Source organism: Centrocercus urophasianus, unplaced genomic scaffold, assembly GCF_019232065.1.
Source record: "Centrocercus urophasianus isolate 14NV4802_14NV808 unplaced genomic scaffold, USGS_Curo_1.0 seq_23, whole genome shotgun sequence".
Lineage (NCBI taxonomy): Eukaryota > Metazoa > Chordata > Aves > Galliformes > Phasianidae > Centrocercus > Centrocercus urophasianus.
In genome coordinates, this window is record NW_024884789.1 from 6845279 (window position 1) to 6871133 (window position 25855).

At 49.1% G+C, this 25855-nt stretch overlaps 1 protein-coding gene across 1 annotated transcript; it reads left to right on the forward strand.

Annotated features, from left to right (window-relative positions):
* Positions 1-315: 315 nt before the first annotated feature.
* Positions 316-25372, forward strand: ACAN (aggrecan). Its single transcript, XM_042824496.1, has 17 exons — positions 316-385; positions 885-1256; positions 2185-2359; positions 2620-2747; positions 3334-3630; positions 5704-6216; positions 6685-6859; positions 7406-7533; positions 7649-7942; positions 8439-8633; positions 9635-12787; positions 20245-20358; positions 22493-22651; positions 22869-22951; positions 23289-23433; positions 24264-24446; positions 25290-25372. The coding sequence occupies exons 1-17, from the start codon at positions 316-318 to the stop codon at positions 25370-25372; spliced, it is 6267 nt and encodes a 2088-aa protein (XP_042680430.1).
* Positions 25373-25855: the final 483 nt, after the last annotated feature.

The window sequence follows — 25855 nt, forward strand, 5'->3', positions numbered from 1 at the left end:
CATATCAATTCAGGATCCATTTGCATGTAAGTCTATGTATGCTGTCATTGCAGTGAGTGGAACTAAAGCATTGCAACCTTTGCTTTTTCCATTTTATGGGGACAGTTTTCCCTTTAAAGCGTACAAAATGCATCCAGACATCTGGTCCCAGAGCCATGTTGGCTTGGATGGAAGATGCTGGTCATGGGCAGCTCCTGCTGTGAGCTGGTGCTGAAAGCATTGCCCTGTCCCACTGCATCACCCACAGCTCCCCTCTACACAAACATACAGCTGTTACAAATCCTTTTTCCCTGTGTTGTTCCCAGCAGGTAAACTATGACCACTCTACTACTAGTGTTTGTGTGTTTGCAAGCCATCACCACAGCTGCCTCCGCAGAGCTCTCAGGTACGTGCTGCAGGGTGCTAGGAGCCAGCGCTGAGCAACGTGCTGCACACTGGTCCCACCACCAAACGGGGACATCTCTAGGTGTGCCCAAGACTTGCTGTGTGTATGCATGGGGCCCTTCTTTGGATGGGTGCGATGCCACAAACTGTCATTGTTATTGTGCTTGGGAGGATGGGGAGACAGTTCAGTCAAACATGGGTTTGTGGGGAAGTCAAGGGAATTTCAGCATTCTCCCTTTCTTCTGCCCTATCAGTTGTGATCTCATGTTGTGGACAGCAGCCACACTGCAGGAGGCCCCTTCACTCCATTCATCCCCACATTTGGCGCTGCTCCCAACTCCCAAGAGCAACCATGGAGACTAGACAAAAAGGGTACACTTGAATATGTGGGGGTAGGAGGCTCTCAAAGCAGATAGAGGCACTGCAGCATATGGAAGCACTGGATATTTAGGATATAGTGCATTACTGATGTAACCCTTGCTTTGTTTGGGAACTGGCAGACAGTAGCGATGGCCTGGAAGTGAAGATACCTGAGCAGTCTCCCCTGCGTGTTGTGCTGGGAAGCTCCCTGAACATCCCCTGCTATTTCAACATCCCAGAGGAAGAGGACACCAGTGCTCTGCTAACCCCGCGGATCAAATGGAGCAAGCTTTCCAACGAATCAGAGATCGTCTTACTAGTGGCCACCGGTGGGAAGATCCGGCTCAATGCAGAGTACAAAGAGGTGATCTCCTTGCCCAATTACCCCGCCATCCCTACTGACGCCACCTTGGAAATCAAGGCGCTGAGATCCAACCACACGGGGATTTATCGCTGTGAAGTGATGTACGGGATTGAGGACAGACAAGACACAATAGAAGTCCTGGTGAAAGGTGAGACCCTGCCTTTGCTGCTTCCTCCCACGATCTGGCCTGGGCAGAAAGGAGAGAAGGTGCTGCTCTCTTCATAAGCACCAGCCCTTCTGGTCAGGTCACACAAGGCCAAGTGCAGGTGAGCACAAGCCCTGGGCCAAGTATTTATTCCAGCAGAGCAAACAAAACAGTAGAATGACTCACGGCAGAATATGATGCCAATAAACTGACTCCTCTGACAAGGTGAGTTACAGAGACGGCAAGATGATGTCTTGGCAGGAGGTGGAGCTGGATATTCTGGGCCATTGCTCAGAGGAGTGAATCAGGAGCAGGGCTAGTGCAAAGCCTTTTAATTCTTCCAAATATTGCAGGAGAAGGGATGCCCTCAGCTGGACAATTAGTCTGTTCTGGATTTTTTTTCCCCAAAGCTCATTCTATTAACAAGTGAATAAAATAAGTAAAGTTAGGGTTCCTACAATCCTGACCTTTATCAAGGGTTTTGCTTTCAATGCAGGCCAGGAGGATAGCTTCCACCACAACAGGAAAAACCAGCAGGCTTCTGCTGGTTTCATGCACTCGAGTATCCACATCACAGTCCCCTCGTTGCCTCCTGGTGAATTTTCCACTGAACTGGTGCCAGACCAGAGCATACAGACAGCCATCCTTTGTATAGAGTCCTGTTTATTAAAACAACAACCACAAAAAAAACCCAAAACTTAGATACCTTCAGAAAATCTACAGACCTTAAGTGGTATGCCTTGGTATAAAATGTCATGTGCTCTGCAAGGTCCACCAAGTCACCCTTTATCTTAGGATGCTCAAACTTACACCACCAGTACAAATAATTCATTGTTTTTCTCCCCTTTCTTTCAATCCCTAACTCCTTTGGAGTTAAAGGGGCTGGTTGCCCTCCAGCAGACGTGTCCATGATGGCCATTATGTTTTCCAGGCGTCGTGTTCCACTACAGAGCAATATCCACAAGGTACACCTTGAACTTCGAGAAGGCAAAGCAGGCCTGTATCCAGAACAGTGCTGTCATTGCCACCCCTGAGCAGCTGCAGGCTGCCTATGAGGATGGGTACGAGCAGTGTGATGCCGGCTGGCTGGCTGACCAGACTGTCAGGTAAGGGGAGATAAAAGCCACTTTAGGGAAGGTATTTGTAACAAAGCCGCTGATGGAGTATGGTTGAGAAGCAGTTGGGAAATGCCAAGAAAATCCACAAGTGTGGCTCAACCATGCTGAGTCCTGTGTCCCCATTCATGGGCACCTTGGTCTCTGATGTGTTTGGCTTGTTCTCAAGACTGTCACAGGGAAAGCAGGATGCTAGTTCCTTCAGCCCTGTGCTGCTGCCCCATCCTGCTTCTATGCACCTTGTCCCCCAGGTACCCCATCCATCTGCCTCGGGAGCGCTGCTACGGTGACAAGGATGAGTTTCCAGGAGTGAGGACCTACGGTGTCCGTGAGACAGATGAAACCTATGATGTTTACTGCTATGCAGAGCAAATGCAAGGTGACTGGGGGGTTCTCACTAGATGCAGAAGCAGCCAATGCTCTGCTTGTGCCTAGTCTAGACAGCAGGGCACAAATGACCTAGAAGATGACAATTTACAGTTGGAAATCACATCCCCCAGCAAGGCCAAATGTTCTCTACATTCTATTTGGAAGACCTTGGATAATTTTACTGTTAAATGATTAATGCAGCATAGAGGGTGCAGTTGGTCTAGCCTCCCACAGAGCCATGCCATCCCACGTGTCTCTAACCATCCATTCCAGGATGTGATTTCCAGAAGTGCCCACCATGCACACAACAGGGATCCACTGAATTATTCGGCACATCAGAATTGAAATTGGCCCTTTGACTCCAGATAGTTAAGGAAGTCTTCCTCCAACTAATTTACTCCCTAAGACCCCCTTTATTCTGGTCTTTAGAGATAATCACCAACATGAGGCTGCAGTTAAGCTGTAGGACACAGGACTTTCATTTTATCCAGACTCAGGAGTGGGAAGAAGATGGGAATTGGGATTGGGAATTGGGGTTGGGAATTGGGATTAAACTCAACAGCTGACCCCTGTGCTAATGGATCTTGTGATTGCAGGCAAAGTCTTCTACGCCACCTCCCCCGAGAAGTTCACCTTCCAGGAAGCTTTTGACAAATGCCACAGCTTGGGAGCTCGCCTGGCCACCACGGGCGAGCTGTACTTGGCCTGGAAGGATGGCATGGACGTGTGCAGTGCAGGCTGGCTGGCTGACCGCAGCGTTCGCTACCCCATCTCCAGAGCACGGCCCAATTGCGGAGGGAACCTGGTGGGCGTGCGGACCGTTTACCTGAACCCTGCCAACCAGACGGGGTACCCTCACCCCAGCTCCCGCTACGATGCCATCTGCTACAGTGGTGAGTGCTCTGAGTGATGTCTCCTTGCCTACGTAATGAGAAGGAGCTCCTTGTCTGCAGCTCACTTAACCTGGACATATCCCTAGTGCGTTTCCATCACGGTCTTCACCGATGTTTGTCTGCTGCTTTGAATGGGGACGAGATGGGACTACTCCAATTTTTCTTTCAAAACCATTCACTGATGCAGTCTAGGAGCATGAATTAAAATAATAGTAATTCACACAGGCAGATGGGGGAGGAAAGTATTCCACTGCTGGTCATTTTTCATCTCAGGCACTCCCAGGTAGTGGTGTAGTGGTTCAGTGTTTCTGGTCACTGCAGAGCAGCACAGAAGGCACACCAATAAAAAAGACAGATTGCAGCTCACCGTTTCACCTGCCCTCGTTAGCCAGTGCCTCCAAACACTTGCATTCTAGTCTCTCTGTATGATACTTACCTTTATGATAGACCCTCTCTGAACTAAGGCAGAGAAGCTTCTTGCTTCTTTGATTTTTGTTTATTTCTTTATTTATTTTTGCAAAGGCACCTGATCTTAGGCTCTTCATGTATTCATGTTCAGGTAGGAAATAAAGAGTCCCAGAAGTGTATGGATGTCTGTCCGAGTAGCAGTTCAGGAGATGTGGAACAGACCTCAGGTGCTCCATGTAGAGGACTTTGAGTGCAGGAGATGGAAGCAAAGGAAAAAGAAAATAGACCTGACCCTGTGTAGGGCTGTGATGCAGTGCAGGCACACATCCCAGTGTCCATGCTGGGATAAATCAGAGTGCAGCAGCCTCTGGCAAAATCGTGCCTGGGAAGTGCAGAGCGTCCCCGCTACGCCCTCTTTCTCCTGCCTGCACTCTTCTCCTTGCAGCAAGGAGAGGACAAACGCAGCTGCGCACGATCAGCTTAGGCAGCCAGAGGGGACAGCATTCACGTAGAAGTCCTTCTTTACAAAAATAGTATGTTCTGAAAGCCCTTTCATTCAAACCAATTGTGGCCAGATATAAGTATGATCTGTGCATCAGGAGGCTCAAGTATCTGTCCCTGTAAAAGCTCTCAGGCTTCTTGGTATCTATCTATGTGACCTGTGTTCCCACAGCACAGCCTTCCAGTTATCTCAGGGCATTCATTCAAAATTGCTGAGTACAGCCAGTCCTTGCTTGAGCATCTCTGGCTAATTTATTGAATCCTTTAAGATCTGAGAGGTACTGGCTTAAATGAAATAGCAGGAAAATGGAATTGGAAATAAATAGAGTGGGGACAGCAGTATTACGGGCAAAGCCTTATGGTATCTTGTTAGTTCTCCTTCCCCAGCTGAGACCTGCCTCGCTGTATTGCCATCCTTCCCTGACCTGCTCGGTTCAGTGCTGCTCTTTCAGTCCCCATCTGCAGGCTGACCTGCTCAGTGGGATGTCAACAAGCATATTGTCCTAAAGGACGTGACTCATGCAGAAAAATGATTTGGGAGGAGGAAGGTGGGAGTAAAGCATTTGTTTAAGTTTGCTGCATTGAGTGACCTCAGCTGTCTCGGTGGTGGAGGTAGCATGCATTTATGTGATGAGTTCCTAGGTCCCCAGCTGAGCAGAGCAGAGCAGGAAGGTAGTGATCCAGGTGTGACTTCATGCAGTTAGTTTAAGGATCTCTGTGCCTTCCTCAGGCTCAAAGTTGCTGTAGAGGCTTTCCTTGCTCCCATGCCACCTTGAGTTCCTTGCGGCAGGCACTAGAGGTCAGTGCAGACTCGGATTTGTGCAGGGTGCTCCCGGGAACGGGAGCTGGGGGAACGGGGAAAGCCGTCTGCTTTTCCAGCTGGGGAGCCGGGGTGAGTCATTGCCTCCAACTCATGATTATCCAAGAGCAGGCTGCATGGGGCTTTGCACCTTCATCTAGTGGAAGATGCCCACGACAGAGGGTCAGAACTAAACGGTATTTTAAGGTTCCTTCCAACCCAAACCATGCTATGATTCTGTGATTCCGTGCCCTGCTGCCACTGGAGCCAGCAAACTCTCATCTCCCCCTCCACGACAGCACCAGCACTGTACACCTTGCTGGACTGACCATGTCCTGCAATCCTTGCTTTGTCTCTCAATGTAGGTGATGACTTCGAGGCTCTGATCCCAGGACAGTTCACCGATGAGGTTGGGACCGAGCTGGGCAGTGCTTTCACCATACAGACCGTCACACAGACTGAGGTGGAGCTGCCCCTGCCACGCAATGCCACGGAGGAGGAGGCCCGTGGCAGCATCGCTACCCTGGAGCCCATGGAGATCACAGCCACTGCCACTGAGCTGTATGAAGCCTTCACCGTTCTGCCCGACCTCTTCACCACCGGCGTCACAGTAGAGACAGCTTCCCCAGGGGAAGTGAACGTGACCACAGAGGAGGTCACAGGGGTATGGGCTGTGCCTGAAGAGGTCACGACATCAGTCTCAGACACTGCTTTCACCACTGGAATGGCAGAGGTGACCTCGGTGGAGGTGGCAATAGGAGTGACTGCCACGCCAGAATTGGAGTCTGCCTCACCATTCACTGTAGAAGATCATCTTGTGCAAGTGACAGCAGCCCCTGATGTTGCCCTCCTCCCCAGGCAGCCCATTTCCCCCACTGGTAAGTCACCAGCACTCCAAGAAGCCTAAAAATGGTCTGAAAATAGTCTGATCTTCTGCCAGTACAAAGGATGTCCAGTTCTCTAGAGGTTTGCAGGCCTGTTTGGGTGCTTGGAGTTTGCAGGCTGAATGCTTCCACCATGGGTGGGATGGAAGGGCCATGGAGGGGAGCTGTGGGTTCTTCATCATAAGCAGGATGGGGATCAGATGTCTGATGGCAGCAGTGGTGGTACTCTGCATTCCCTTATGCATCTGGGGAGGGGAAAGTCAAGGGAACTAGATCCCAGGAAGGCTATAGAGATGCCCAAAACATCACTCTATAATGCAGAGCTCAATGAACGAGGGATCTCCATCCAAGTGAGTTTGCAGGAGTGATCCTTTCATAGCTGTTGGGAAGATCCTATCTGGTGACACGTCTCAGTCTGGGGGCTCCTAGTGCCCTGTTTCACCATGGTTCCTCTTTCCTCAGGCGTGGTGTTTCACTACCGTGCTGCCACCAGCAGATACGCCCTCTCCTTCGTCCAAGCCCAACAGGCCTGCCTGGAGAACAACGCCGTTATTGCCACTCCTGAGCAGCTCCAGGCTGCCTACGAGGCTGGCTTTGATCAGTGTGATGCTGGCTGGCTGCGGGACCAGACGGTCAGGTAAAGCCGTATCGATCAAGGGAATACATCTCTGTGAAATGATCATTCAGCCATGAATGATGGATGCCCCGTCCTTGGAGACATCCCAGGTCAGGCTGGACGGTGCTCTGAGCACCTGATCAGCTGTAGGTGTTCCTGTTCAGTGCAGGGGAGTTGGACTAAACGACCTTTAAGGGTCCCTTCCAGCTCAAACCATTCTATGAACTTGAGGCTTCCCTCTGGTCTGTGCTGCTGCTTTATTTATCTGCAGTTAAAGCTGTCCTAGCCTAAAGTTGTCTCATCATATAGTGGCCAATAGACTCGTTCTTCTCAGTCTGTTCCTAATCTGTGTGATTAGTGATGAATTTCACAGTGAGCTGACATGTATGAAAAAATGGAGGAAAGTTTCACTGCCCCAAGCTGTAAGTGCAGGTTTCCAAGTCACGCTGGGGTTACCGAGCACCTCTAGATGTGAAGATATGATGTGCTGTTCCCAAGTATGCTGAGATCCTTCAGCCCAGAGTCCATAAAGCTGACTGTGGGTCACCTCCTCTCTTCTTTTGTCAGGTATCCCATTGTGAATCCCCGCAGCAACTGTGCAGGAGACAAAGAGAGCTCCCCGGGTGTGCGCTCATATGGCATGCGCCCGGCCTCAGAGACCTACGATGTGTACTGTTACATCGACAGGCTGAAGGGTATGCTGCCCCCATTCCTGCATGTGTGGGTAACAGCAGTGCTGGGCAGGCACACCGCGGGATGCCAGAGGTGGTGAGGTTCAGGCTTATGCTTGTCTTCTCTATCGGCCCACAGGTGAGGTGTTTTTTGCGACCCAGCCAGAGCAGTTCACCTTCCAAGAAGCCCAGCTGTACTGTGCAAGCCAAAATGCCACGCTGGCCTCTGCTGGGCAACTCCACGCTGCCTGGAAGCAGGGCCTGGATAGGTGCTACCCTGGGTGGCTGGCTGACGGCAGCCTGCGGTACCCCATCGTGAGCCCCCGTCCTGGCTGCGGGGGGGATGCACCTGGTGTGAGGACCATCTACCAGCATTACAACCAGACAGGCTTTCCTGACCCTCTGTCACGGCATCATGCTTTCTGCTTCAGAGGTACTGTCCCATCCCTACTAGGTCCTTCCTCCTTGGGGAATGGGGTTTTGCAATGGGAGCATGGGTGCATCAGGGTCATACTTAAGGCTAAGTGGGATTCACCAAAGCCTTGCTTCTTTTTGGACCTCAGAAGCACATCCTCATAACTGTGTATTTACTTTATTAACTTGGTCATAGTACGGCTTGGGTTGGAAGGGACCTCAGCAATCATCCACTTCCAACCGCCCGGCCATAGGCTGGATTGCCACCCACTAACTCAAGCACTAGATCAGATTGCCTGGGGTCCCATCCAACCTGGCCTTCATAGTGCCTCAGAGGGAAAATCTCACCCGGTTCCCTCTGCCTCCACTTCTCTGCTCAGCTTGTCTCCCAGTATCAAGAGCCCAGCATACTTTTTCACCACGGCTTATTATTTTGGTATCTGGATCACTTACGGAGCTGCTTCATCTGGGACTATGAACTCTTGGACACTCCGTCCTGTGTCTTTCTATTCCAGCTCTGCCATCCATGGAGGAGGAGGGGGTGACCTCACCCTTTGAAGAAGAGGTGATGGTAACCCAAGTGATCCCTGGAGTGGAGGATATACCTTCTGGGGAGGAGACAACTGTGGAGACAGAGCTGTCTGCTGAGCCTGAGAATCAGACAGCCTGGGGAACAGAGGTCTTCCCAACCGACGTATCGCTGCTCTCAGGTGGGCCAGGCACCGTCTCTTGAGTCGTGATTGGTATTGTTGAACCAGAGCACTTCTGAAATAAACTGACTGTGTCCTTGCTGAAGGAAGGGCCTTCCAAATGCAGCTGAGGAGGAAGGTGGAATTAGAGGGCTCTCTTCATTGGAGTTAGCTTTTCATGTAACAGCTTCAGGTGCATTTCAGAGGAGTGTGCTGGCAAGTGTGAAGGCACTCGAGACACACAGTGCTCCTTAGGGACACGTCATCCTCCACAGGCTACCTTAAAGTGGAGGCAATGGGACGGGAAGGGCATGCTGAGTCTCAGAGAAAGTGTGGGACCAAGGAACTTCAGTTATTTAAACTGAAGGAAGGACTTCTTGCTCCGCTGGTTTTGCACATTACTGTGGAACAGGCTGTGAACTGATAGGCAGTCCCATATTCTTTTGTGTTTGTTTTGTGTTTTTCACCTTATTAGCAAATTAGTTGTGTACATAGGTACAACAGGAGGAGCTCCACAGGAGGAGCTACACAGGTATATAGAATTTTTTGCTGTGTGACCAGCTGTGCTACCGGAATGGCGTTGGCCAGCATAGCTGTTGCAGACCAACATTTACATTGCCAGGGCATCTCACAAAATATGTTGTGTGTCCAGGAGGCAGCCTAGAAATTGACCCCATGCCCAGAGGACAGAGCCAAGATGTGCTCAGGGCAGCACCAAACTTCTATTCCACATGCCATGTCAAAGGAAACTGTAGCTTTATTTTGGCTCCTGGGAATTACTGTCACAGCTGCCATTGTCCCATGCCAGAAGTTGATGTATTCTGTCAGTTTCCCAGCAATTTGTGTGTAACAGTTATTTAAGACATTATCCTCATTAGCAGATTTGAGGGTATCAAAGGATTTCTGACAGAGCCCTTTATCCCAAATGTGATGTTATTAGATGTCAGTTTGGAGGTAAATTAGGAAATTGTTAATATTAACTAGTTGTCCTATTTCCCTCTCTCTCTTCCCTCCTTCTCCAGTGAGACCATCTGCTTTTCCTCCAGCTACTGTAATACCAGAGGAAACAAGTACCAGTGCTTCCATCCCCGAAGTGTCTGGAGAGTTCCCTGAGTCTGGAGAGCACCCAGCCAGTGGTGAACCTTCAGCATCTGGAGCCCCAGACACGAGTGGAGAACCAGCTTCTGGAGGTTTTGAACTGAGTGGAGAGCACTCCGGGATTGGAGAAAGTGGATTACCATCTGTAGACCTGCAGAGCAGTGGCTTTGTACCTGGAGAAAGTGGCCTTCCCTCAGGGGACGTGAGCGGGTTGCCTTCTGGCACTGTTGATACCAGTGGCTTACCTTCTGCAGAGGAAGAGGTATCGGTGTCTGTTTCGAGGATACCAGAAGTTAGCGGGATGCCATCTGGAGCTGAAAGCAGTGGTCTGCATTCTGGATTTAGTGGAGAAATCTCTGGCACTGAGCTCATCAGCGGCCTGCCATCTGGAGAGGAAAGTGGGCTCACTTCTGGTTTTCCCACTGTCTCCCTTGTGGATTCCACTTTGGTGGAAGTTGTAACGGCAGCACCGGGACGGCAAGAGGAGGGAAAAGGATCAATTGGAGTCAGTGGTGAAGGAGAGTTGTCGGGGTTTCCATCTGCAGAGTGGGACAGCAGTGGGGCTAGAGGGCTGCCTTCGGGTGCTGAAGCCAGCGGGGAGCATTCTGGAGTGCCTGAGCTCAGTGGGGAACATTCCGGGGTGCCTGGGCTCAGCGGAGAGCCTTTTGAGGTGCCTGAGCTCAGCGGGGAGCATTCCGGGGTGCCTGAGCTCAGTGGGGAACATTCTGGGCTGCCTGAGCTCAGTGGAGAGCCTTTTGGGGTGCCTGAGCTCAGCGGGTTTCCCTCAGGACTGGACATCAGTGGGGAACCATCTGGCATACCCGAGGTGAGCGGCCCGGTGGACGTGAGTGGCCTTACCTCTGGTGTTGATGGAAGTGGTGAGATCTCAGGCGTTACCTTTATAAGCACCAGCCTGCAAGAAGTGACAACCCCATCAACTGCAGAAGCAGAAGCAAAAGAGATCTTGGAGATCAGCGGACTGCCTTCAGGAGAGACATCAGGCATGGTGTCTGGGAGCATAGAGGTCAGCGGTCAGCCTTCGGGACACATTGACTTCGGTGGGAGCGCGTCTGGAGTGCTTGAGATGAGTGGATTTCCAAGCGGAGAAGTTGAGGGCAGTGGAGAAACCTCTGGGGTTGAAGTCAGCAGTGGCCTTGCATCTGGAGAGGAAAGTGGGCTCGCCTCAGGCTTTCCTACCGTGTCTCTCGTGGATACCACGTTGGTAGAAGTTGTAACGCAGACATCAGTTGCGCAAGAGGTGGGAGAAGGACCATCTGGGATGATAGAAATCAGTGGATTTCTTTCTGGAGACAGAGGACTATCTGGAGAAGGGTCTGGAGCTGTGCAGTCTAGTGGGCTTCCTTCAGGAACAGGAGACTTCAGCGGAGAGCCATCCGGGATCCCATTTTTCAGTGGAGACGTTTCTGGAGCCACAGATCTAAGTGGACAACCTTCAGCAGTGACTGATATTAGTGGAGAGGTCTCGGGACTTCCAGAAGTCACTTTAGTCACATCCGATTTAGTAGAAGTTGTGACAAGGCCAACGGTTTCACAGGAGCTGGGTGGGGAAACAGCTGTCACATTTCCCTATATCTTTGGGCCAAGTGGTGAGGGCTCTGCGTCTGGAGACCTGAGTGGGGGAACGTCTGCAGAAGGTGGTATAGAAACATCAACAGCTTATGAAATCAGTGGTGAGACATCTGCCTTCCCTGAAACGGGTATAGAAACATCCACAGGTCAAGAAATCAGTGGGGAAGCATCTGCATACCCTGAGATTAGTGTAGAAACATCCACGAATCTAGAAACCAGTGGGGAAACATCTGCATACCCTGAGATTAGCACAGAGACATCCACAATTCAGGAAGTTAGTGGGGAAACGTCTGCCTTTCCTGAAATTAGCACAGAAACATCCACAATACAAGAGAGCAGTGGGGAAACATCCGCATTTCCTGAAATTAGAATAGAAACATCCACCTTTCAAGAAATCAGTGGGGAAACGTCTGCATTTCCTGAAATTAGAATAGAAACATCCACCACTCAAGAGGCCAGGGGTGAAACATCTGCATTTCCTGAGATTACCATAGAAGCCTCCACAGTCCATGAAACCAGTGGAGAAACGTCTGCCTTTCCCGAAATTAGCATAGAAACATCCACAGTCCATGAAATTAGTGGGGAAAGTTCTGCCTTTCCTGAAATTAGAATAGAAACATCCACCAGTCAAGAAGCCCGGGGTGAAACATCTGCGTTTCCTGAGATTACCATAGAAGCCTCCACAATTCAAGAGATCAGTGGAGAAACATCTGCATTTCCTGAAATTAGCATAGAAACTTCAACTGTCCATGAAATCAGCGGTGAAACGTCTGCCTTTCCCGAAATTAGAATAGAAACATCCACGAGTCAAGAAGCCCGGGGTGAAACATCTGCATTTCCTGAGATTACCATAGAGACATCCACTGTCCATGAAACCAGTGGGGAAACATCTGCATTTCCTGAAATTAGCATAGAGACTTCCACACAAGAAGCCAGGGGTGAAGAATCTGCCTATCCTGAGGTTAGCATAGAGGCATCCACAACTCAAGAAGTAAGTGGGGAAAGTTCCGCCTTCCCTGAAATTCGTGTAGAAACATCCACAAGTCAGGAAGCCCGTGGTGAAACATCTGCGTTTCCTGAGATTGGCATAGAGACATCCACAGCCCACGAAAGCAGTGGGGAAACTCCTGGGCTGCCTGCTGTTAGCACCGACACTGCTGCCACGTCTCTGGACAGTGGTGAGCCCTCCAGTGCTCCTGAGGAGGAAATTCCTGACGCAACATCACACTTGATCACAGGCGTTTCAGGGGAAACCTCTGTCCCAGACACTATAATCAGTACCAGCGCTCCAGATGTTGAACTAACACAGGGACCCAGAAACACTGAAGAGGCTCAGCTTGAAATAGAGCCCTCTGCTCCCGCGGCGTCAGGACAAGAGACAGAAACAGCTGCTGTCCTCGACAATCCCCATCTGCCAGCCACTGCTACTGCCGCCCTGCATCCAGCCTCCCAAGAAGCAATAGATGCACTGGGACCCACGACAGAAGGTACTGTGCCTTCTCCCAACCCTAACAGGAAGGGAAAGGAGGGAGGGGGTACATCTCCTCCCGCCTGCCCATTGCAGAGCTGAGGGCCCGCCCAGGGAAAGCACCAGGAGGTGCACGGGGACCTTTCCCTGCGGCATTACGGCAGCAGGCGTTGACTGCTCCTTCCAGCTGCTGCTCCTGGTGGAGCTGGCACCTGCTGGGAGCATGACTGGGCTACCTACGTGTGCCCCTGGTCATATGGGTGATGGTTGGGATGTAGGTGACCTCTCCCCTCCGTGCTGCTGGAACAGGGGCTGGAAAAAGTGTACTCTGTGAATGACCAGTGAGAGCCGCTGGGTGTGATACATCAGTGGAAGGCACCAGGGCATTCACACCCCGTCTGAAATTGATCTTAGCCATTGCTCTCATCTCAAGAAAACAACATTTTTTTTGTCATCATGTGAAAAGCAGAGCAAAGACGGCTCCACCCGCCTGAGACTTCCACTCTGGCTGGGAGATGTGGCTGGGAAGTTGGATCAGGCAGGCTGCAAGCCTCTGCCCTGCTTTGTTTCTCTCTCCATGATGTGCTGACTTGCTGCCCTGGGTGTTTCCAAGCTCTTGTCCACAGCAGCCATCCATCAGCTGCCTTGCTGTGCCGAAGGGCTGAGAGGCACAAGCCAGCTAGGAACAAAGATCTCTGCTCTCAGCTTTGTCACTGCTGAGTGCAGCATTTGCATTGAGCACGCTGCTCGCTGGAGCACAAACGGGCAAAATGTGTGAGGAGATGCTCACAGCTTCTGGCAGCTGAGCTGATACATGTGCTCCCTTCACCCTGCCCCTTTTTGGTGCTTTAGCAGGGCTGGTAGTTGCCAAATATAAACATATACAGTATTTAAATCTGAGTAACCTTGTATGGTGAAAATGCTTCACCAGCTTTCTGACAGCACTTCACCAAGTAGTGCTTACATGCCATGCAGACACTAGGATGCTACAATGAGAAGACAAGCAGGAACATTTTCATGCTTGCCAGCCACTTCTTGGCCAGGAAGGAGCCCTGTAATGTCCCACAGCATCCCTGGCAATGGCTTGGTTTCACTTTGCTACAGCCAGGAGCAGGCTGTGGAGCACAGGCTCCACTGCAAAAATCATCTTGTCACATAAACACGTTGGTGCTTTTAGATATCTTGTGGTTCTGTTCATTTGGCCATGCTGCAGAAATATAGCAAAAAAATGCATTTGCAAAGTGATCTGCTTCTAGCAAAAGCAGTATTCACTCCACTCCCTTCCCATGCAGCCTCCTGGTCGGCTGCTTCCTGATGAACCCACACCACTAAGCACAGGCAGATCTGGATTTGGTACGGGTCTGTAATGCAGGGCTCTGTGCTGCTCAGCCTTGTTTCAAGCTTCGTTCCCATCCTCAAAAAGCTTTGGACAAGTCACTGCATTTCACTCTGCATCATTTCCCTCTGGGAAAACAGGTGACCACAGCTCAGCCCTGCTCCCCACACATCCCATCTGTCTTTGTAGAAAGCCTCCAAAACGCTCCTTGCATCCCTCATGGGCTCTGCCCTTGGGCCATGCTTGCTGCCACGTCCTAGCCTGGAGACAAAAACAAGTCAGAAGGACAAGGGGAAGGAAGGGAACCAGCCAACAAGGCTCAGCAAAAAGAGAAAAAATTGGCCCCAAAGTGTTGTTTTATTTCACTGCTCATTCTTTTTATAAATTACCCACAAGGCTACTGCCAGATTCTTCAGAGCAGTTGTTAGCCAACATTCTTGTGAAGCATTTTGAAAGAAAACCATGTGTTAGGCAGCTCATGTGTGAAGAGGTTTGAAAAAGGTTCCAAGATTGGAATATGTTGTGTATTTGTGAGTCACGGGAATGGCAAAATAGCAGCTGGGGCTTCTTAACAGGTGACAGAGGTAAGTGATAACTGCACGAAGCTTAACTGTGGATTCCTTGTGCACTGGAGATGGGCTTCAGAACACGTGCTTGGTTTTTGCTTCTCTAGAAGATAATGCAGGGTATAAGAATTCTTTTGTTGATAAGCTTCTTTGCTGTAGTATTTCTTCAGGGTGAAATGCAGTCCAGGTCAGGGTCTGAACAAGGCTCATCCAGGCAGCAAGAAAGTGTTGCTGACCATGAATGTGCAGCACCTCTGCACAGGGGTGAGATTCCTCTAGAAAAGTAGAGCACAGTGCTGATGATGAAGAATAAAGAAAAACATTCTCAGGTATCCTCTTCTGAACTCATCACTCTTCAGAATGACTGTGAATGCAAGAAGCCTACAAGGAAGAGCTATGGGTTGGAACCACGGTTTGGAACCTTGTGCTGTGCTCAGAGTTGTAGGGTGCTGTGGATGCTCGTTAAGGGCAGTGTGTTTCGGCTACCTTTGAGGCATGACCAAAGCTGGTTCAGCTCACAGAAGGAGCTCAGAGCTCAGGGCAGGGCATGAAGCTGCTGGGCTCCTGTCCTGCCATTTAAGCGTTCCGATTAGATTCAGCAGTCTTTTTAGTGGGATGACTTCAGAAGAATTACATTTTTTCTATAGGCTCTACTTCTCTCTCAAAGACAAAGCCACAAGGACAAGAGGACTGGAGGTTAACACTTGGGATGCCAATATTTTTTAGTTGTTAACAAAAATGAAGGCTTTGCCTGCACGTGTCTTTGTCAGCAGTTGGATTCATCCTTGATGACAGGAAGCCTACAGCATGAAGAAATGGCCATAGACTTGGCTTCTCCACCCAGAGCTTTGCCAGCTCAGTGAGCCTTTTTGCTTTGGGTAACATTTGAAGACAAATAATTATTAACTGAGAAGAGCATGCTGGCACTTCAGTGAAAGGCTGTGGTTTGGAGCACTCTGACCAGCCACTGCTCTAAAAACTTCACTCAAGTCAAGGGAAAAATAGAAATGTGCTGAAATGGCAGCAATTTGTGTTAAGTTTTGTTTGCCTCTGGTGAAAAGAACTCATGGAGTCTTCCACCAATGGCCCCAAAGTAGCTAAGGTTAGAATCCAAGTGAGAAAAGGTATTGATGGTGTTTCCTCCTTCACACTACAGAAATCCAAGGCATAGCCTTTTTTTTTCTTTTTTTCTTTTTCTTCAAAAAGATCATTCCAGAAGCAGCTTTGGTTGGATTAATATAGTTCATTCTTTTAGTAACTTAATTGCTCATAAGTCACTAGCTGGCTACATGATTTTTGATGCTGGTACATGGAGGAATTGCTCTCCTCAGCTCCTCCTCTTCTCTCCTTGTAGGAGTCCATCAGTCAGATGTTTTTCTTCTCTATTTGAGTGATCAATTCAAACTTCCCTGGGACTCAGAAAGGCAAATTTAACTTGTACCTGGAATTTTACCTCAGTCTCTAGAAGATAATGATGCAGCTGGTCTCTGAATCCCTGTTTGGATAATCACACGTAGAGGAAGGTCTATAAAGAAGGGCTGAGGAGCACATCAGGGACTGTTGGACATGCAGAAAATGCCTCGTGTTCCAGCCTTACATTTTCTCCTATGCAGAACAAAAGCAAGAGTACCAATCATAGAGTATTTTTCTGAACTGGTTCCTCACAACGTAAGACTAGAATTGGCTGAGGGATGGGTGGCAGCACCACCTGTCTGCAGTCTGCTTCTCCTCCATAAGTGTTCGAAGCACAAAGCTGACTTCATTTCAGGAGTACTTTTGCTCTCGTGGATGCAGGCTGTCACTGAGAGAAATGCACAGGCTGTTGTTTTAAGGAACATTAGCAGTGTTTCTAGGATGGTCTGCTTAGCTTGGGATGAGGGATTTTGAAAGTCTTCCCTTCTCTCTCACTGTGTGCCCACTTTTGCATGCCGTTTGCCTTCCAAGCAAAGCCAGGACTGATTTCTTTTTCATTTCTGAAGGATTTCTCTTTCCAATTGCTATGATCCAGTACAGCACATTGTCTTCAAAGGCACTGGGAGAATACTTGTGCTGTGTTTAGCTGCATCAAAAGAAAATAGTGCTGACTAAATATAGTAAGTGTCTGGCAGTGTAAGAGAAAGCTGAGGAAGTGAACGGTGTGAGGCAAATTCAAAGATTGCTCTGTAACTCCCCTTGCTTTTGCCAGCCAGCAGTTTACAAGTTCCAGATGCAAGCCCCTATTTACATTAGAGGTTTTTTTTATTGTAATTTTTGGTTTCATTAATAAGAAATAATCCAAAAGTTATCCCTTAGGTCCTGTTAGTAGTAAAAAATAGGACCTATTGTCACAATAGATTTGAATAATCCTTTGTAACTTCTGGGTGATATGAAGTACGGTGCAAAGCATCTCCCAGAGAGCTCTTGATTTTGCATTATCCTTGAGAAGTGAGTTAATAATAAGTGGGCTTCCTATTCTTGGCACAGCAAAGCATTTTCTTCCCTGTCTCTGTTTCAGAGCTGAAGCTCTTGAAAGCCAGGGCTGCCTCTGTTCTGCATCCCATGCCACATCAGTTGTTCTTTGTGAGCACTGGGTAATAATAGCAGTGGTCTCTTCTCCTTGTTAGCTGATAAGCTCTTGAGCTGCACCTTAAAGCAGAGCTGACTTTTGAATGGCTGCTCACCCAAGCAAACAAATAGCTCACTTACATGGAAGAATGTCAAACTCCCCCCTGCTGCAGGCTTTCCTGCTGCTGGGGATGGGCACAGTGATTTACTGACCTCACCAGCCATAAACCCTGTGGAAGGGGATACGTGTATGGTATGTAAAAGGTTAAGAACCAAGCACTGAGTGATAGATGGGATTTTTTTACTGGAGTTCTCACCTCCCCTAAATCCAATGGCTTTGATGTGATATCCAAGAAATACCCACAAACCAGCTTGCCACGTTTTCCAGAGGCAATGTGGCTGCCAATTTAAAACTTACAGTTCTAAAAGACCAGATTTTCTGGGGGGACCAAAATCAGCGACTTTTCCTCCAGGCTGGCCAACATGTTTGAGTTTCCTGATATCAGCCTGGTGACTTGATCAAGCTGTAAGTGCCCCTGTTCATAGCGGGGAGCTGGACCAGATGACTTTCCAACTCAAACAATGCTATGATTCAGCATCCAGATGGAGATCCAGTCGCTGTCCCAACAGCATGTGGGCTGAAGGAGGAGTTTGGTATTTATCATCATGTGCTTAGAATGTCTTCTTTCCAGCCATTTGCACTATGCTCATGAAAAAAAATACTGTCTCATCTGTATTTGTCTGCTTCCCTAACGCTACTGACGACTGCACTTTTTGTGTGATATATACGAGTGTATGTGTGTATGTATATAACATACATGTTGTATGCAGAGCTTTGTTTTTACAGCATATATAATATGAGCAGTCATATTATATACCTTATCTGTAAAAGGAAATTCTTTTCCAGTGTTATTTCCCACCTGGAGACTTGTGGCAACAAATTTGCATGTGTCTGCTCCTTCTTCCTTCACTACCAGGGATGGCAGCTCCCAGTGAGTCCCATGCATCTCAGAAGGGACCTTGGACGTACCAAAACTCTACTCCACGTTGCTGAGGATGACCAAAGGCTCTTCCTTCCCCACTAAATGTTCTGCTTTGTACGTGCTTTGTTTCCACTTCCGCAGTGTGCTTTCCTCTTGATGGAGCTTGATGGACAAAGAAGAGCCTTTCCTTCCTTGTTCAGCTGGAGCCCACTGGGATCAATGAAACATCTGCTGCCACTGCTGTTGGGAAGACCAGGGATCCTCTAGAGCTGTCATCATCCCTGAGGACATTTCATTTTCCCCTATGTTTTCTGTCTCCTAAGAACTCCAAGTGTCACTGCACACAAGAGCCAACCAGGCTCTTAGCAGGCACACAGCCCCTCATACATTCTGGAAACTCTCAAAGTATTTCATAATGTCGTGGAAATGAGATCTCAAATTTTCTTTGCACTATATTGAATATAGAAGTCTTTCATGAGTATTTAGAAGAGCAATCCAGAGGAAGAAATTCCTTCTCTCGGTGAAGGGCTAGCTGCAAAACTGGCATTAAGTGGTTCATCAACCTTCTGAGGAACAAATATGTTGCTTATATTGATATGATCTAGAATAAAGAAGACAATTCTTATGCTCCAAAGCACAAACCAATTTGCCATCCAAGGTCAGGAAGAGTTTTTCACATCATTCAGGCACACTACAGAGCATGTCAGCTTTTAGTTGACCTGTCAGATATTGGCTGCTGGGCAGCAAGATATTCACATCACTACTCTGCTCTGGTATTCCTATAGCCAGCATGTTCATCATCTTCGAATGTTTCCTTACTAACCCCTCTCATCCAGAAGAGCATGGAGTGTGTTAGTCAGCACTTTCACAGCAATCTGTTTCTTCTGAGTGTAAAAGAATGAAATGTTGTCTTGCATGAAGATCTAATCAATCTTTTAACATAATCTGCATGGGTGTCCACCCAGTTTTTAATTAGTCCTCTTTCTTGAGTTGAACATCTCTGAGATCTTTTCATTCTGAATGGTTTTCCTTCTGATTCTTAAGTTCAGTAAGTAGGACTAAGGCTCAATCTGGAGATATACTAGAAGAAGACCTTTAATTCCAGGACAAACTAGATTTTCTAGTATATAGATCAAGCTGCCTACCTGTGACCTGCTTCCGTGCTTCCTTCATTCTTCCCCAAGAAGACAGAGGATGGAAGTGCTACCAGATGACGGCATTTAGTACCCAGGCTTGTGCTAATTAGCAGGTTGAGAAACACTGAAGAGTTGGAAGTCCAATTCCTCCCATACCAACTTCTCTTTTCACCTCTGAGAAAGCAGAAAGCGCCTTAAGGGATGCTCTAGATGGAAAAGTAGGAATAGTTTCCACCATGAGGGAATGAGCAGCTGAGAAAGATGCACATCTTCTTCCAGTCCCATCACAAGTGGAAAAAACAAGTAGTGTGGAGAGGTGCACTGCACTCCGGAGTTCTTCACCAAGGAAGAGGCTACCATAGTCTTTGCTGTGATCCTGAAAAGCAAAAGGCTGAACCACCTTTGAACCCACTTCTTTTCTTTCCTGCACTTAGCTTCACTGAGATGAGATTTCTTACCCCAGGACTTCATCTGAATTAGAATTAAGAAAAAAACTATCTCCAGCAATGCTAGTTGTGTGTCAGGGATCTATTTCACAGTGTTCTTCTGGTTGTGACCCAGCAGAAGTTGGTGTGTTCTGCCCATCAGGTAGCTGGTGGGCAAAGAAGTTTCCACAGCTGTCAGAGTCACTGAGTGCTGTGTGTTGGAAATGTCTTGCTGGGATTGCTCTGACATCTCCAGAGCGGCGTTCAACCATCAGGCGACATCACAAGAATGCCTTCCTCATAGGGTGGGTTGGGTCTCTTGACTTCACTCCTCCAGCAGCAGCAGTGGCAGTATGTTATCAAATAAGACCTGAACAAGTTCTCCCAAAACAACCGATACTCCCTCCTAACAAGCAAGGAAACAAGTTCTCCTCTTGGTGGAATTCTCTGCCCAGAGCCCTAATGGAAGCCCTTGATTTCTTGCAGACACTGATGAGTGCCACTCAAGCCCCTGTCTGAATGGAGCTACCTGCGTTGATGGCATCGACTCTTTCAAATGCTTATGCCTTCCCAGCTACGGAGGGGACCTGTGTGAGATCGGTACGGCCTACTCGGCTTCAGCTAATCTTACTAACAGCCTCATTACCTCCTTCCAGCCCTATCCCCAGAAAGCTGAGCCCAGCTGCTCCCATCACATTAGCTAACCTCTAACAGCCAGCTTGGAACACAGTAGGGAAAAGCTTTGAGCCTTCTGCTTTCATGTTCTGATTCATTTCTTCATCACAGCATCGTGTTCTCTAAGATTCCCAAGCAGGGACCTGTGGCTTCCTCTTCAGCTTTCTTGTTTGTGTTCAGCTTCTCCGGTGAAGCTGCATGCAGACTGTGATGGTGTTGATGGCTGCATCTTTGGGTCAAGGGTCTCTCTGTTCGTCTGTGACAGTGGGGGAACATCTGAGTACATCTCCACCCCAGGCAAACTTTCTCTGCTAGACTGGAATTTCATGGAAGGATGCTTCAACTGAGCCATGTAAAAATGATTGTGTTTCACTCTGTGAAGAAGCCTCCTTCACTCCAGGAGTCTCCACCGATGTGACACAGCATGACATTTCTGTCATCTCTTCAACGTGGCTTCCCGTGGTAAAGCCAGCAGGGAATGTATATCTGAGAAAACATAAAGTGACCTATTTTTACTTCAAAATGAGGCGCACTCTGACCTGCACTGTTACTTCTTTTTGTTTCTGCAAGAAGGAAAAAAAAGCATTTTTTTGTTCTTAAAACTGATGAAAGGCCGAACTTCTGTCAGCTGAACTGAGAGGAAGGTCCCCTGCCTTGCTCAAGCAAGAGGAATAAGTTGCATTTCTTACTCACCTTGAGATGAATTCACGCTAACATGCATTGGGTTTTTCTTCATCTTTCTCTGTGTCTCTCCTTCTGCTTTCAACGTGAGCATACAGAGTAAACTGTAAAAAAAGTCTCAGGATTTTTGGACCATTTGGGCACGAATGGTGCTGTCTTTATGTCTCTTTGTCAATGCAACCTAATCAGCCTCTGATTTACCCATCCCTGCTGCCTTCTGTTCTGCCAGAAGACTCCTACCCTGCAGCTGCTCATGACCTTGTTTGCTCCAAGCAAGACTTAATTTTCTCTTTCCTCTTTTCTATGATTTATGGGTTCATAATGCCTGCATCCCATTTTCTGGGTGATACAAGAAGAAAGAAAGGACTCAAATTCAGTGGTGAATGTAATTCTTTATTATTGCCATGAGGCAGACCTTCCTTTCCCTAAAATCTTTCAGTCTCCAGGACGCTCAGGAGTCAGTCCTTCCTGTCACGATGTCAGTGTCCCTTCCATGAGTTTTTGCTGGTGTTTTCCAGTGTGATTGCCTAGAGCTACAACTACTTCCAGATATTCCATTTGATCAGTTAGAAAGCATAGAAAACATCAAAATGCTTCACCTTGCTGCCAGCCCCCCAGCACCTGTGGAGCAGCTCTGCAGTGTTCAGTTGGAAGTTGGTTCTTCTTCTTCTCAGTGGAAGAAGACCAGAAGGGCGGATCAGCAGGAATTTCTGTTATTGAAGGCAACAGTGCTTTGACCTACCAAGCTAACAACAGAAGTAACTGAGCACAGAAAGGGATGCAAAGGGATGGAGGCATCAGGACTGATGGAATCCCACCCCAAGAGCAGCAAGTTCCTGCTCACATCTCTTTATTCCCATCTTGGTTGGGTTGCTTTTCTTCTAAAACCCAGAACCACAGCAAGCAATGTGACTGCCTCATCCTGGGCTCTCACCACTCAGTTCCTTTTTGATGTACGAATGTCGATTCTGTCATGGAGATTCTGGTTTCAAAGACGCTTTCCAAAGCAACAAAACTCTGCAGGAGGAAAAAAGAGGGTCGTTTCTTTGATCAGGTCATAAAAAATAGTCGAGGAAGACAAATGGGGATGGAATTGCTCCGAAATAATCTGTGTCACTTGAGTTTTCCAATAGCACCCATAACTTTGTGACAAACATGGGATCTTCAGCATAGGCTTCCCTCTCTTTTGCATTTGTCTTGGGTGCCTTCTGATCATTTTCCCTGGGATGCCATGCAGACAACACTGTCAGGTTTTGTGTTTTAGAGGAGGTGACCATGTGTTGGCCCGTGCCACAAGTGTGTGAGCTGCCAAGAGGTGAGTTGGAAAGCTGTCAGATGTTGCACCAACTCCTTTTCAACCCTCCTTTGTGTGTTTCAGACCTGGCAAACTGTGAGGAAGGCTGGATCAAGTTCCAAGGCCATTGCTACAGGCACTTTGAAGAGAGGGAGACGTGGATGGACGCAGAGTCCAGGTGCCGAGAACATCAAGCCCACCTGAGCAGCATCATTACTCCAGAGGAACAAGAATTTGTGAACAGTGAGTGTTGGGGCTGCCAGGGGGACACGAGAACAGAGAGGGGTCCATCCACTGAACTCCATGTTTATGGTGGAGAGGTTTGTGCAAAATGATGTGAAAAGCAAGTGCTAGATGACCCCGGGGCCCCAGGTCCAGAAGAGGTGAGCTGGAAAAGGGGTGCCTGCACACAGCGTGGTGAGCCAGCACCTAACCTTCTATCCCTGTTCTGCTTTCCCAGGCCATGCACAGGACTATCAGTGGATCGGCCTCAGTGACAGGGCTGTGGAGAACGATTTCCGCTGGTCTGATGGGCACTCGCTGGTGAGCAACTGGGACAGACCTAGTCCTCAGCCTGGGGCAGGGGAATTGGTGTTCTTGGTGGGAGGAATGGTGCTGGGGACAGAGCCCTCGAGTGACACGCTGAGTGCTTGGATAAGGTGTGAAGGCAGCCCTCAGCTGAGTGGTTTTTCCTGGTTTTAACCAGCTCTGGTGAAGCCACGCCTGACCAGAGGCTGAGCTCCGTGGCACCATGGCCATAGGCGTATGGCTGCAGTAGCAGTGCAGGTAGCTGTGGTCTCTAGCAGGTGGAGGCAGGAGGAGACACAAAGGAGGGAAGGAGAGAGGGGACTCAGGCTCGAGTGTTTTCCTCTCCCCCCAGCAATTTGAGAACTGGCGGCCCAACCAACCTGACAACTTCTTCTCCGCGGGCGAGGACTGCGTTGTGATGATCTGGCATGAGCAAGGCGAATGGAACGACGTCCCCTGCAACTATCACCTGCCTTTCACGTGCAAGAAGGGAACAGGTGAACTCCTGCTGTGCACCAGCAAGATGGGGGTGATTCAATCAATGGCTGTGGGGTTGGGGCACGAGGGGAATGAGCCCTTGTTCTGCCACTGAGCTCTTTGAGAGTAACAGCCCCATGTTCAGCCAGGAACGTTCATGCTGTAAGCCTGCCTCCCATTGAAGCTTGTATGAACTTAGGTTTCTTTGAACTTCTTTAGCAATAGTGCCGTTTTTGTAGTATCTCCATCTATTACCCTCCTAAGGAAACAATCTCCCCTTTCTCAGCTTATTCTCTAGCCCTGGGTCTGGCTGATGGATGTTATAAAAGCTTGAGGGGTAGCACCTGCCCACGTGGGTCCCAGAAACTATCTGGATCAGAAATGCCATTCCAGCAGGGGAATAACGAGGGAGGGCATCACTCCCACCACATCTTAGGGATGGGCAAGGTGGTTGCATCTTTCCACCCCATCAGTGCCTCACTTTAAGGTCAGAAGGATCGGCCATCACCCACTTACAGACACCACAGAATCACCATGTTTGGAAAGGAGCACTGATATCACCCAATCCAGCCATCAACCATCCCCACTGTGCCCTCAGTGCCACATCCCCACAGCTCTTGAGCACCTCCAGGGCAGTGACCCCAGCACCTCGCTGGGCAGCTGTGCCACCGCATCACCTCTTTTGAGAAGCTTCTCCTCATATCCACCCTGAACCTCCCCTGGTGCAACTTGAGGCCGTTCCCTCTTGTCCCCACGGGACAGCACAGGAGAAGCAGCGATGGGGCTGACGGGTTGAGAGCCGCCTGCCAGGGGTTCTCCGTCTCTTACTGTCTTTCCCCATTTCCTACAGTTGCCTGTGGGGACCCACCTGTAGTGGAGAACGCCCGGACCTTTGGCCGGAAGAAGGAGCGCTATGAGATCAACTCCCTGGTGCGGTACCAGTGCGACCACGGCTACATCCAGCGCCACGTGCCCACCATCCGCTGCCAGCCCAACGGGCGCTGGGAGGAGCCGCGGATATCCTGCACAAACCGTACGTCTCAGCCCTCCCAGTCATCTGCACCTGGGGGGTGGTGCACAGGGATGCCCTTGGACAATTTCCCCCCCCCCTCCTCTCTCCCCTGGGGATGTGGATATTCGAGGTGCTGGATGCACGCAGCTGGGAGGAATGGGAATCGAATTAATCATAGAATCACAGAATGGCTTGAGTTGGAAGGGACCTTAAAGATCACCCAGCTCCAACCTCCAGCTGTGGGCTGGTTGCCCCCCATCAGGCTGCCCAGGGCCCGTCCAACCTGGCCTTGAGCACCTCCAGGTGCATTGGGTGGCACTGGGTGTAGGGCAGTGCTGAGCCATGGGAAGATGCCGTGCTGGAAGCTTTCCCAAGGTAGAGCTGAGGGATGGAGCAAAAAGCTTAATAGCCAAGAGCTATTAATAATAATTTAATAATTATTATCTAATAGAAAGAGCCAAGGGTACTTAAAGAAAAGGAAAAAAAAAGGAGCAGCTCCTGCAGCTGGTGAGTAGCAGAGGACGGGAGTGGGGAGCCCTGCCGAGGAGACAGGGCTGGCCCCAGGGATGGGGCCGGGTTTCTGGCCCTTCTCGAGCCGTCCCGGCCCATCCCCAGGCTGCCTACACCCCGCTCCCATCCCTGCTCGGAGCTTCCCAACAATGACATCGAGCTCAGCCAAATCACATCCCTCAAATGCCGGCCGGCTCCTGGCCAGCTCCGCTCCAGCCCAGTCCCAGAGCTGGGGAAAGCAGGCGGGAGGGACGGAGGAGAGCGCAGTGCTGCGCTCCTGGTGCTGCGTTTTCCCTGCTTTCCTTCCTCCCCTGTTTCTCCTCATCCCAATAACGATGCCATTTCTCCCCGCAGCCTCCAGCTACCAGCGCCGGCTATACAAGAGGAGCCCCCGGAGCCGGTCGAGACCCGGTGTCATGCACAGACCCACCCATTAAAGCGGGGCGAGGGGTGAGCAGAGAGAGAAAAGAGAGATTTTTACGGAACACTTATATTAACAGAGGCGATTTCTTCTTCTTGTTGTTGCTTTTTTGTCATATAAGGAAAAAAAAAAAATTATATTACAGACAAACCCACCTTTGTGTATATATATATAAAAAAAGAAAAAAAAAATTAATGTTTTCCAAGCACCAAAGCAAAGCAAATTAGAAGTCAGCATTCTTACTAACGGTCCGGTTCCAATTATCGTCGTGCCCTCGGGGACGGGGAGGGGGGGGGGGTCCCCAGAGGGCAGGGGGTTAAGTTAAATAATAAAGATGATTATTTTTTTCCTGATTTTATCCACGAACAATGTAATTATTTCTGTTATTTAATCTCCGGGGTGAGCAGCACCTTTTGGGGTTAATTTTATTTTATGTTTTTTTTCCAGAATCCTACTGCTGCGGCGCGTCGGGGCGGGTGGGCAGAGGGGCAGTGAATGT

What these genes read in the sequence shown, in the direction of transcription:
- ACAN (XM_042824496.1), top strand. Translation starts at nt 316, where the DNA reads ATGACCACTCTACTACTAGTGTTTGTGTGTTTGCAAGCCATCACCACA. An exon ending in CTATGCAGAGCAAATGCAAG is followed by an intron (nt 2,748 to 3,333) that starts GTGACTGGGGGG and finishes TTGTGATTGCAG; the next exon opens with GCAAAGTCTTCTACGCCACC. An exon ending in CGACGTATCGCTGCTCTCAG is followed by an intron (nt 8,634 to 9,634) that starts GTGGGCCAGGCA and finishes CTCCTTCTCCAG; the next exon opens with TGAGACCATCTGCTTTTCCT.